This window comes from Pleuronectes platessa, chromosome 4 (genome assembly GCF_947347685.1).
Source record: "Pleuronectes platessa chromosome 4, fPlePla1.1, whole genome shotgun sequence".
NCBI classification, from domain to species: domain Eukaryota; kingdom Metazoa; phylum Chordata; class Actinopteri; order Pleuronectiformes; family Pleuronectidae; genus Pleuronectes; species Pleuronectes platessa.
In genome coordinates, this window is record NC_070629.1 from 31062240 (window position 1) to 31072866 (window position 10627).

Below are 10627 nucleotides of genomic sequence, written 5' to 3' on the forward strand. Positions count from 1 at the left end.
CACACACGTATACACGCTGCAGTAACTATAAACACACACGTGTACACGCTGCAGTAACTATACACACACGTGTACACGCAGAAGTATCTGTACAGACTCCAGACAGGGAATGTGAGGTGGTGATTCACTGTCAAATCCAGTATCAGTTTAAAAGAGACTGAAATAATTTTAACTTTTAGATTTTAAAAATCGGAACCTCTTGTTGCAGCCTATCCTACGACCCCCCCCCCCCCCTGAGATGATGAAGATGTGTGATCAGCTGATGTCATCACATGACGAGGACACGTTGAATCATTTCAAAAATATAAAAAGATTTATTAGAAAAACTTTATTTACACTTGAAAGTTCCAGCAGGGACCAGCTGAGTCACATGACCTAAGGAATGCCTGAATCGGATTGGTCCCCTACTTCAGGACAGGGGGCGGGGCTTTGGGCCGTTTTCCCGGGTGTTCGTCGTCTTCGTCTCCTTCTCGTCCTCGTTTCCTCCCTGAAGTTGACTCCGCCTCCTGTAGAGGGAGGGTCATAGTGAGTCTTACCAACAGTGAGTAGGCGTGTGTGTGTGTGTGTGTGTGTGTGTGTGTGTGTACCTTGGCCGCGGCGTCTCCAGCAGGGTACATCAGTCTGTGAGCGGTCGCCATCATCACATGATCCTAGAAATACCACAACTTCATGAATCCACACCCACAAACTACATTTCCCACAATGCACCTGCCTTGCAGTGACCGTGGTAATGTAACTAATGTCATGTAGTAGTTAGTTACCTGTAACCAGGGATGAGACAGAGCTTCTTCTATCGTCATCCGGTCACTGGGATCCACAACCAGCAGCTTCCTCACCACATCCTTAGCTGTGTGACACACACACACACACACACACACACACACACACACACACACACACACACACACACACACACACACACACACACACACACACACACACACACACACACACACACACACACACACACACACACACACACACACACACACACACACACAGTGTAGTATTGCTGTAGTATTCCTGTAGTACTGCAGGTTGTAGTAGTACTAGTTGTACCTTGGTCAGAGACTTGTCTCCACTTGGACTGAACCATCGTAAATTCTCCTCTGATGATCTGATCTGTGATCGAGTGACTGAACGTCTCATGGAACGGAGGATAACCCCCCAGACTGAGAGACAGGTAGAGGGGAGACAGGTAGAGGCGAGACAGGTAGAGGGGAGACAGGTAGAGGGGAGACAGGTAGAGGGGAGACAGGTAGAGGGGAGACAGGTAGAGGGGAGACAGGTAGAGGGGAGACAGGTAGAGGGGAGACAGGTAGAGGCGAGACAGGTAGAGGGGAGACAGGTAGAGGGGAGACAGGTAGAGGGGAGACAGGTAGAGGGGAGACAGGTAGAGGGGAGACAGGTAGAGGGGAGACAGGTAGAGGGGAGACAGGTAGAGGCGAGACAGGTAGAGGGGAGACAGGTAGAGGGGAGACAGGTAGAGGGGAGACAGGTAGAGGGGAGACAGGTAGAGGGGAGACAGGTAGAGGCGAGACAGGTAGAGGCGAGACAGGTAGAGGGGAGACAGGTAGAGGCGAGACAGGTAGAGGGGAGACAGGTAGAGGGGAGACAGGTAGAGGGGAGACAGGTAGAGGCGAGACAGGTAGAGGCGAGACAGGTAGAGGCGAGACAGGTAGAGGGGAGACAGGTAGAGGGGAGACAGGTAGAGGCGAGACAGGTAGAGGCGAGACAGGTAGAGGCGAGACAGGTAGAGGGGAGACAGGTAGAGGGGAGACAGGTAGAGGGGAGACAGGTAGAGGCGAGACAGGTAGAGGCGAGACAGGTAGAGGCGAGACAGGTAGAGGCGAGACAGGTAAACAGTTAAAACTCAAACCAATACAAATTCTGAGAGACAGACAGACTGAGGGTGAGACAATGAGCCTACCAGACGAAGAGCAGGACTCCGAGGCTCCAGGCGTCCACAGCGAGACCATAACCTGTGGTGGACGCCTGGGTGAAGACCTCAGGAGCGAGATACGAGGGCGTCCCACACAAAGTCCTCATCAACACCGTCTCCTCCAGGATCCTGGACTGGTTAAAGTCTGTCACCTGAGGTGGGCGCCACAGAGACATATACAGTATTTAAATATACAGTATTGACTGTCCATCACTATGTCCATCACTGTCCTCTAACTCAGGGGGTTCCAAAGTGGGGGTCGCGAGACAGAATGAGAATGAGAGAGAGAGAGAGAGAGAGAGAGAGAGAGAGAGAGAGAGAGAGAGAGAGAGAGAGAGAGAGAGAGAGAGAGAGAGAGAGGTACGAGGCCAAAGGAAAGTCCTGAACAACGACCTCAGCCGCAGCTCAGAGGGAATCGTGTGAGGCGCCATCTTTAGTTACACAGACAAACACGAAACGTTAATTAAAGCTAGTGGTGGACTGATCTGGAATCAGTGCCGCTGTCAATCCAATTTTATTTGTAAAGCCCATATTCACAAATCACAGTTTGTGTCATAGGGCTTTAACATGGTGAGACATCCTCTGTCCTTCACCCTCAACAAGAGTCAGGACAAACTACTAAAAACCTTTAACAGGTACAAATACACAGAAACCTCAGAGACACATGTGAGGACCCGTCTCCCAGGACGGACACAAGTCAACAGATGTGTAGAAAACATCAGGATTAAAGTTTTCAGCAGCATTGATGAGGGGAAACATCTTGAAGGATAACTTCAACACTATATGTCAATCAGTCCTGATGCATCATAGTCTGTGGTCAGCAAGACCATGATCCACCATCCAGACCAGATCCACTATAGTCCACAGTCCTTGTCCACTGCCACCAGTTAGGATCCATCATCAGCTGCCACCTCGTGGTCCACCACCATTATATGATGCCAACGTGATAAAGGATCCACCATTACCACTATGATCAGCCAGAACCTCAGTTGGATGAAGCCACAGATACTTCCAGCTCTGCCCAGCTGCTCGTTTGCATCAGATACAGTTTTGACAGAAAACGTAATGTCTGTTTTGTTTTGAGAGACTGTCTTCAGTGAACTGGTGTGTAGGGACAGAAAGTGCTGAGTCATTCACGGAGAAGCTCCTGCAAGCAACACACTTGAACCAGAGCTTAAACATGTTCTTGACACAACATGTGCTGAGCCGCTGGTCTGATGGACGAGGTGGACATGATGGATCCCAGTTCACTGAGCCTCACTGGTGAACAGAGCTCAACGTGGAGACGGATCTCCGAGTCGCCGTCTCCGACATAAAGCCCAGAATGCACTTGCTCTGCTCCATGCATATTGCCCACCTCTCTCATTAGTGAGTTTAAGAAATGAAATTAATGTTTAGGCTAAAATAAATAACCCTCAAGTTTTTGCACATGGCAGCAGTAAGTGTTCTGCTGCTCGTCAAGCACACAGACTTCACCTGCACACTTTTTATTACTTACAGTATATGCTCACTAACCCTGTATAAGGGTTTTATTCTATCTCTTAAATGACCATAAAATAATATCATGGCTGTAAGGCTGTTGTTCTTTTGTGTTGTATTAATGCCTGTGTGTGCATCGGCCTAATAGTGCGTGTGACATTATATAACAGGTCCAGGGTCAGCGGGCAGAAAAGTTTGGAAACCCCTGAAAGATACCTGACTGTCCCTCACTCTGTCCCTCACTGTGTCCCTCACTCTGTCCCTCACTCTGTCCCTCACTCTGTCCCTCACTCTGTCCCTCACTCTGTCCCTCACTCTGTCCCTCACTCTGTCCCTCACTCCGTCCCTCACTCCGTCCCTCACTCCGTCTCTCACTCCGTCCCTCACTCCGTCCCTCACTGTGTCCCTCACTCTGTCCTTCACTCTGTCCCTCACTCTGTCCCTCACTCTGTCCCTCACTCCGTCCCTCACTGTGTCCCTCACTCCGTCCTTCACTCCGTCCCTCACTCCGTCCCTCACTCCGTCCCTCACTCTGTCCCTCACTCTGTCCCTCACTCTGTCCCTCACTCCGTCCCTCACTGTGTCCCTCACTCCGTCCTTCACTCCGTCCCTCACTCCGTCCCTCACTCTGTCCCTCACTCTGTCCCTCACTCTGTCCCTCACTCTGTCCCTCACTCTGTCCCTCACTCTGTCCCTCACTCCGTCCCTCACTCCGTCCCTCACTCCGTCTCTCACTCCGTCCCTCACTCCGTCCCTCACTGTGTCCCTCACTCTGTCCTTCACTCTGTCCCTCACTCTGTCCCTCACTCTGTCCCTCACTCCGTCCCTCACTGTGTCCCTCACTCCGTCCCTCACTCCGTCCCTCACTCCGTCCCTCACTCCGTCCCTCACTCTGTCCTTCACTCTGTCCCTCACTCTGTCCCTCACTCCGTCCCTCACTCCGTCCTCTACCTGAGAGGAGCTGAGGCTCTTGGACATGGTTGACTCCTGCTGCCTTTAATCAGCCTGAGGACAAACCAAGACTCTGAAGACAGAAAAGACACACTACTGTGATGGACTAGGTGCAAACACATAAAGACAGAAAACTAATCTTATTAAGACGAATTCTCCACCACCGCACTCACTCCCAGAATGCACTGCGACAGAGAGAGAGACAGGTTTGATATCATCCCAGCACAGACTGAAGCGCCACCTGCTGGAAGAGACATCAACCAATCAGACATTACCTTAATAAGACAGACGTCTTCCTGAGAGGACAGAAGGACGTTCTCTGGTTTCAGGTCCCTGTGGATGATCCCGTTACTGTGGAGGTACTACACACACACACACACACACACACACACATTTACATTGTGCTGCAGACAGGGGACCAGTGATGGTGTAGCTGGACTCACCTGCACCGCCAGCAGCATCTGGTAGAAGTAGAGTTTGGCGACAGGTTCCTGAAGCTGCTGCTGGGTCTTCACCCGGTGGAACAGCTCGCCGCCCTCCATCCTGAACACACACCATCAGTAAAGTTCACTTTGAAACAACTTGAAGGAAACATCTCAACTCACAGCTCCAGCACGATGTAGAAGCTGTCCTCCGTCTGGTAGAAGTCCTCCGTCCTCATGAGACACGGCTGCAGGACAAGAGACGAGAGGCTGTTCCCGTTAGAACAGTAGGATTTTATATGAACCTTTATTTTGATTCATTATAACATAGAGTCAATATTGAGGTTATTATTGGAGCAGCTAGAAGCTGGTGCACGAAGACACGCCTCCTTTGAGCTTCGTGGTGTCGGACTCACGTGGTCGATCCTCTGGAGAATCTCGATCTCTGTCTTTGCATTTCGTGTCGCCGTCTGTGATTGGACAAAAAAGGAAGAGCATAGGTCACATGATCAAGGTCCCTATTTTTCATTGTCTCAGCAGCCAGGTTTGCAGTTCTCAGCCAATCAGAGCACACTCACCCCTTCAGACTTAAAGTTGTTCTTGTTGATTATTTTCACTGCAAATTTCTTACAGGTTGATCTCTCAAAGGCCAGTCTGACTTCACCACACACTCCCCTGACACACGCACACAAACACACACACACACACACACACACACACACACACACACACACACACACACACACACACACACAATGAGTGTCACAGGGACATCAGGTGACATCACAGTGGCGTGTAGCGAGGCAGACTCACGTTCCGATGCGTCGAGTGAACAGATATCTCTCCTGAAGTTCTTTAGGTAAAGTCGACTGATCATCAGACATGAGGTCAATGAAGACAAAGACTGGAGACAGACAGGTAGAGACAGACAGGTAGAGACAGACAGGTAGAGACAGACAGGTAGAGACAGACAGGTAGAGACAGACAGGTAGAGACAGACAGGTAGAGACAGACAGGTAGAGACAGACAGGTAGAGACAGACAGGAAAAGAGGACTTAATGAAAAATAACTACAAGGTTGTACATATGGCTGCTGGAATTGCTGTAGCACCTGCAGGGGGCGCTGCAGGAGTTGATAATAAGTAGATGACAGATTTTTATTAAATTAAGAACTGGTAGAGGCCCCCGGTGTCTCGTCCTGCAGCTGGACACAGACGGACAGAGACAACAGCTGATATTAACATGTGAGCACATTAACTTCTGACCTTTGTTACGCAGCTCAGCCAGAGCGAGGACAGCGTTGTTGACCAAAGGAAGCTTCTTGTTTTTACCGATCAGGTTACCGTCCACAAACGTTCCGTTATTACTGTAGTCCTCCACAAAGACCTCACTGTCCTCCTGTAGGACAGACAGGCAGAGACACAGAGAGACAGGCAGAGATCAACAGTAGCAGCAGCACAAGCTGTTTTCAGACCTGAGCTCCAGGTCAGATCCAGAGAATCGTCTCCAGAGCTTCTCCAGAGTTTGTGTTTCACAGCTGAACAACTCAGCAGCAGGTTTCCTCATGGTCCAGGTGAGAGGTGGAGCAGCCGGGGGGGGGGGCAGACACACACAGGAAGTGACCTGGTACCTCTCATGTGATCATGTTTACATCATCTTACACGTCGTCAGCTCTGATCACCACAAACTCTCTGCACATCTTCGTCTGTGTCTTCAGCATGTGTGTCAGCTCTTCTTCACCAGAGAGGTTTGTTTATGTTTCTTCATGTTTGTGTCCCGTGTTAGAAGCCCCCCCCTCAGTGAATCATTGGAGGATCCTCTGCTGTTCCCACTGATCCTGGATTCAGACTTTATACAGGAGCTCAGGAGGAGGAGGAGAAACTGAGTGTGATCCTCCAGAGAAGATCCAGAGAACTGAGGAGCTCGGTCTGAAGCAGCGTTTAGCATTAGCATTAGCATTAGCAGTTATCTTACTCTGTAGATCCTGAAGTGTTTCTTGCTGTAGATCTTGAACTTCTTGGATCCTGGTTCTTCAGGGTCGTCAAGAACGTAGTTACACTTCGAGTCTCGTCCAAACAGGTACTGCTCCTCTATACACTCTGTAAACAGACATAGATATAGAACATAGTATTGTTACTATGATTAGAACTATCATAAACTTTAAAGTGTGAGGAATAGCACCAGTGCTGACAGATCTCGGATCAGAATGTGAGCAGGTTCTAAAGTGAACTCACCCTGGCTCCTGAAGCCTCGCGCCATGGGCAGCAGGCGTCCCCAGGGCTGCTGCTCGGGCTCCTCGGGGACAGACGCCAGGGGGACGGGTATGGTGTCCATGCTGCTCAGAGTCCCTGAGCTGCTGGAGGACTGGCTGGCTGAGACTGGTCCACTTGAAGCACTTGAACTGGACTGAGTGGACTGGGCCTTGGATGGGGACTGTGTTGACTGGGCCTGGGACGGGGACTGGGTGGACTGGGTGGACTGGGTGGACTGGGACTGAGGCTGGTCTCCTTCATGTGGAACCTCCTCAGACATTCTGTCTCTCTGTAGATTAACATTAGAACAACACATTGGATTTTAGAGGCAACGTCATGGTTTCATCACAACGATGATTACATCATTTCCTCTGTTACATCTGACCAGTCGACAACAAGCTGAACTTCACCATTAGAACTTCATATAAATATAAATATCATCTGAACTTCACATTTATGTATATCATCATTACAATTATTATAAATATCGTCATCATTACACATATTACCATGACTTCCTGATATAGTATTTATTCCTCCACTTTGTAAAGGTGATAGAAACCATACATATGAATACATTAAATATAATGTTAGCATATATATATATATATATATATATATATATATATATATATATATATATATATATATATATTATTTACTGTTACCTGGTTTGTGACTTCCTGTCACTGACCCAATGTGACTGTTCCTTAAGTCTGTTATCAATAAAGTTTTAAACGGTATAAATAGAGTTGACTTGAACAGGTTGATTTTCTCTCATCAGAATCTCACCTGTCTGTCTCTCCTGTGTCTCTACTGTGTCTCTACTGTCTCTCTCTCTCTCCCGTCTCTCTCTCTCCTGTGTCTCCTGTGTCTCTACTGTCTCTCTCTCTCTCTCTCCCTCTCCTGGTTCCCACCTGTCTGTCTCTCCTGTCTCTCTCTCCCGTGTGTCTCTACTGTCTCTCTCTCTCTCTCTCTCCTGTGTCTCCTGTGTCTCTACTGTCTCTCTCTCTCTCCCTCTCCTGGTTCCCACCTGTCTGTCTCTCCTGTCTCTCTCTCCCGTGTGTCTCCACTGTGTCTCTACTGTCTCTCTCTCCCGTCTCTCTCTCTCCTGTGCCTCTTGTCTGTCTCACCTGTCTGTCTCACCTGTCTGTCTCTCCGGTCCTCGCAGTGTCCTCAGGGTTCCAGCGAACACCGGAAGTCCGAGGAAACGTGTTTCCTTGTACCAAATTCCACTTTCACGTCACGTGACGGCCTCAGCCAATGAGAAGTCAGAGTATTGATCACATGATTTTGAATGTGCGTTAGTTTCCGGGTCTGACGTTGAGAGACGGCGGATCGGGAGGACGAGGGGATCGAGCATGTGACGGATCAGAGCCGGTGTCCAATCCGAGACCGACTCCAGCTGCGTCCTGATGTCCGGACACAGGACCAGGAAGAGCCTGATCATCACAGACGGTGAGTGTGACGTCAGACAGGTCACATCTGTCCACTGATGGAGAGACAGAGGACAGAAGGTCTTCTTCTTCTTCATCTGGTGCATTGGTGATGGTCAAGGTGCATTACCTCACTGTGTTTCAACTTCTTCTTCTTCTGTCTTCTTCTTCTTCTTCATCTGGTGCATTGGTGATGGTCAAGGTGCATTACCTCACTGTGTTTCAACTTCTTCTTCTTCTGTCTTCTTCTTCTTCTTCTTCTTCTTCTTCTTCTTCTTCTTCTTCTTCTTCATCTGGTGCATTGGTGGTGGTCAAGGTGCATTACCTCACTGTGTTTCAACTTCTTCTTCTTCTGTCGTCTGTCGTCTGTCTTCTTCTTCTTCTTCTTCTTCTTCTTCTTCTTCTTCTTCTTCTTCTTCTTCATCTGGTGCATTGGTGGTGGTCAAGGTGCATTACCTCACTGTGTTTCAACTTCTTCTTCTTCTTCTTCTTCTTCTTCCTCTTGTTCTTGATAGAATGTTATGCAGGGTTGCTACGGTCATGGAAAACCTGGACAAGTCACGGAAATAAATCAAATCCCCAAAGTTTTGGAAAATTCATCGAAATTTGTTATATTCATATTTTCATGTCGTTCATTTACGCTGAGTTTTAAATAATTCAGATGCTTTAAAGAAATACGCTCAAAATATAATCAGGCATACTTGGGTTTGTGTCATTTAAGTTATACTGTATGCCCTGGAATTCTCATTGTTAGTTTGAATACTACATTTTGTCCCTTTTTCGCGTATACACCGAGATTTCACAAAATGTTCGGTCACGCACATTTGGTTTGATGTTATTGAAAAGTCATGGAAATCCATCGGTCAAAATGTGTATGAACCCTGGTCATGTGACACAGGGCTGATCCAATCAGAGGTCACCACTTTGTTAAATCCCCTCAGCTTGTTTCTTCTCAGATGAGGAGGTTAAGGCTGAGGAGCTCAACCCCTTCTCCTTCAAAGAGTTTCTACGATTGAAGGACCAGGACCAGGACCCGGACCCGGACCAGGACCCGGATCCGGACCAGGACCGGGACCAGGACCGGGACCAGACACACAGTGAGGTATGAAGACCACAGAGTCTCCATGAGATGAACAGTATCACTGACTGAGTCTGTGTCTGTAGTCCTGCAGCTCCTCAACCTTTGACCCTGATGTCAACAAACGTTTCTTCTCTGAGCCGTCGATGTCACCACAGGTAGTGACATCATCACAGAACTTGACCACACTAACTAGTGACTTACCCTCAGTAACTAAGAACTAAACTAACATTCAACCACGAACATGAATGATTCGTGTTCACTTTGAGTGACAGGTTAAACACCTCTCTGTCTGTCCAATCAGGAGGAAGAAGACAAGGATTGGGGGTGGGGCTTCCAGTGTGTCGCCAGCAGCTCCTCCCCTCTCTCGGAGGAGACCAGGTACAGTCACTGCTTTGCTCAGAATAATGAATGAAAAATATTATTTACTTTCCAATATCTTGGTTTTATTACATTTCATTGAGCTGAGTCTCAATAAGTTCATCAGCCACGAGGGAAGAAACCACAACAACCAGGATCAACAACAACAAACTACAAAGTGCTACATGGACGTGTATAGTTCTTATTTAATTTATTTTGTCCGAGGTGTAGTCTGAAGACATGTGTCTTCAGTCTGGAAGAAGTGTGGACTTTCTGTCCTGATGTCCATGTGGAGCTCGTCCCACCGTTTAGGAGCCAGGACAGGAAACAGTGATGATGTTGTTGAGTGGTGAGCTTGCAGTGAGGAGCAGCTGATTGGCTGATGTGGGGGGGGGGGGGGGGGGTTGACCATGTCCTGGGTGTAGACTGGACCTGATCCGCTCACAGCACGGTACCAAATCTGAGCAGCAGTTCACAAAGCACTCCTCTTGGTCACTAGGGAACTCGAACCCCAACTTCATGTTCCTTTTAAAATGTAAGAGCTCTTTCCCGCTCAGAGCCTCGATTGGGTTCATACATCAAATCTTTTACTTCAGCTTTTACCATCAGGCTTCTGCCTTGAATGATTTCCGAGTAAGAGATCATATTTCCTTTGGATGTAGTAGAAAATAAAATGGCAACTCCCATGGCTGAGGACATGTTGTCCCC

The 10627-nt window shown here is 48.4% G+C and overlaps 2 protein-coding genes across 6 annotated transcripts in view; one reads left to right on the forward strand and one right to left on the reverse strand.

Moving 5' to 3' along the window:
• Positions 1–291: 291 nt before the first annotated feature.
• Positions 292–8318, reverse strand: chek2 (checkpoint kinase 2). Of its 4 annotated transcripts, none has more exons than XM_053421534.1 (15): positions 8192–8318; positions 7028–7334; positions 6768–6892; positions 6059–6191; positions 5608–5698; positions 5373–5469; positions 5211–5264; positions 4978–5042; positions 4816–4915; positions 4648–4734; positions 1931–2094; positions 1060–1172; positions 762–847; positions 588–650; positions 292–506 (listed from the first exon to the last, which is right to left on the reverse strand). In XM_053421534.1, exons 2-15 carry the CDS (start codon positions 7323–7325, stop codon positions 405–407), a joined length of 1578 nt encoding a protein of 525 aa, XP_053277509.1. In that variant the 5' UTR covers positions 7326–7334; positions 8192–8318; the 3' UTR covers positions 292–404. The 4 variants fall into 4 exon arrangements, with proteins under 4 accessions (XP_053277509.1, XP_053277510.1, XP_053277511.1 ...); XM_053421535.1 differs by having other exon boundaries at positions 8179–8301; XM_053421536.1 differs by having other exon boundaries at positions 7838–8262.
• entr1 (endosome associated trafficking regulator 1) overlaps positions 6448–10627 on the forward strand; it is a 7255-nt gene continuing 3075 nt past the window's right edge. The window contains exons 1-5 of one of the 2 annotated variants that reach the window (XM_053421546.1): positions 6448–6540; positions 8354–8503; positions 9438–9583; positions 9646–9717; positions 9864–9940. In XM_053421546.1, coding sequence (XP_053277521.1) covers positions 8461–8503; positions 9438–9583; positions 9646–9717; positions 9864–9940 — 338 coding nt within the window. In that variant the 5' untranslated portion in view covers positions 6448–6540; positions 8354–8460. The remainder of the gene's footprint in view (positions 6541–8353; positions 8504–9437; positions 9584–9645; positions 9718–9863; positions 9941–10627) is intronic. The other variant, XM_053421545.1, reaches the window with a different exon arrangement.

Coding starts and splice junctions, on each gene's coding strand:
- chek2 (XM_053421534.1), bottom strand. CDS start 7,325: ATGTCTGAGGAGGTTCCACATGAAGGAGACCAGCCTCAGTCCCAGTCC. Junction 6,893..7,027: donor GCGAGGCTTCAGGAGCCAGG/GTGAGTTCACTT, acceptor GTCTGTTTACAG/AGTGTATAGAGGAGCAGTAC. Junction 4,916..4,977: donor TTCTACATCGTGCTGGAGCT/GTGAGTTGAGAT, acceptor GTGTGTGTTCAG/GATGGAGGGCGGCGAGCTGT.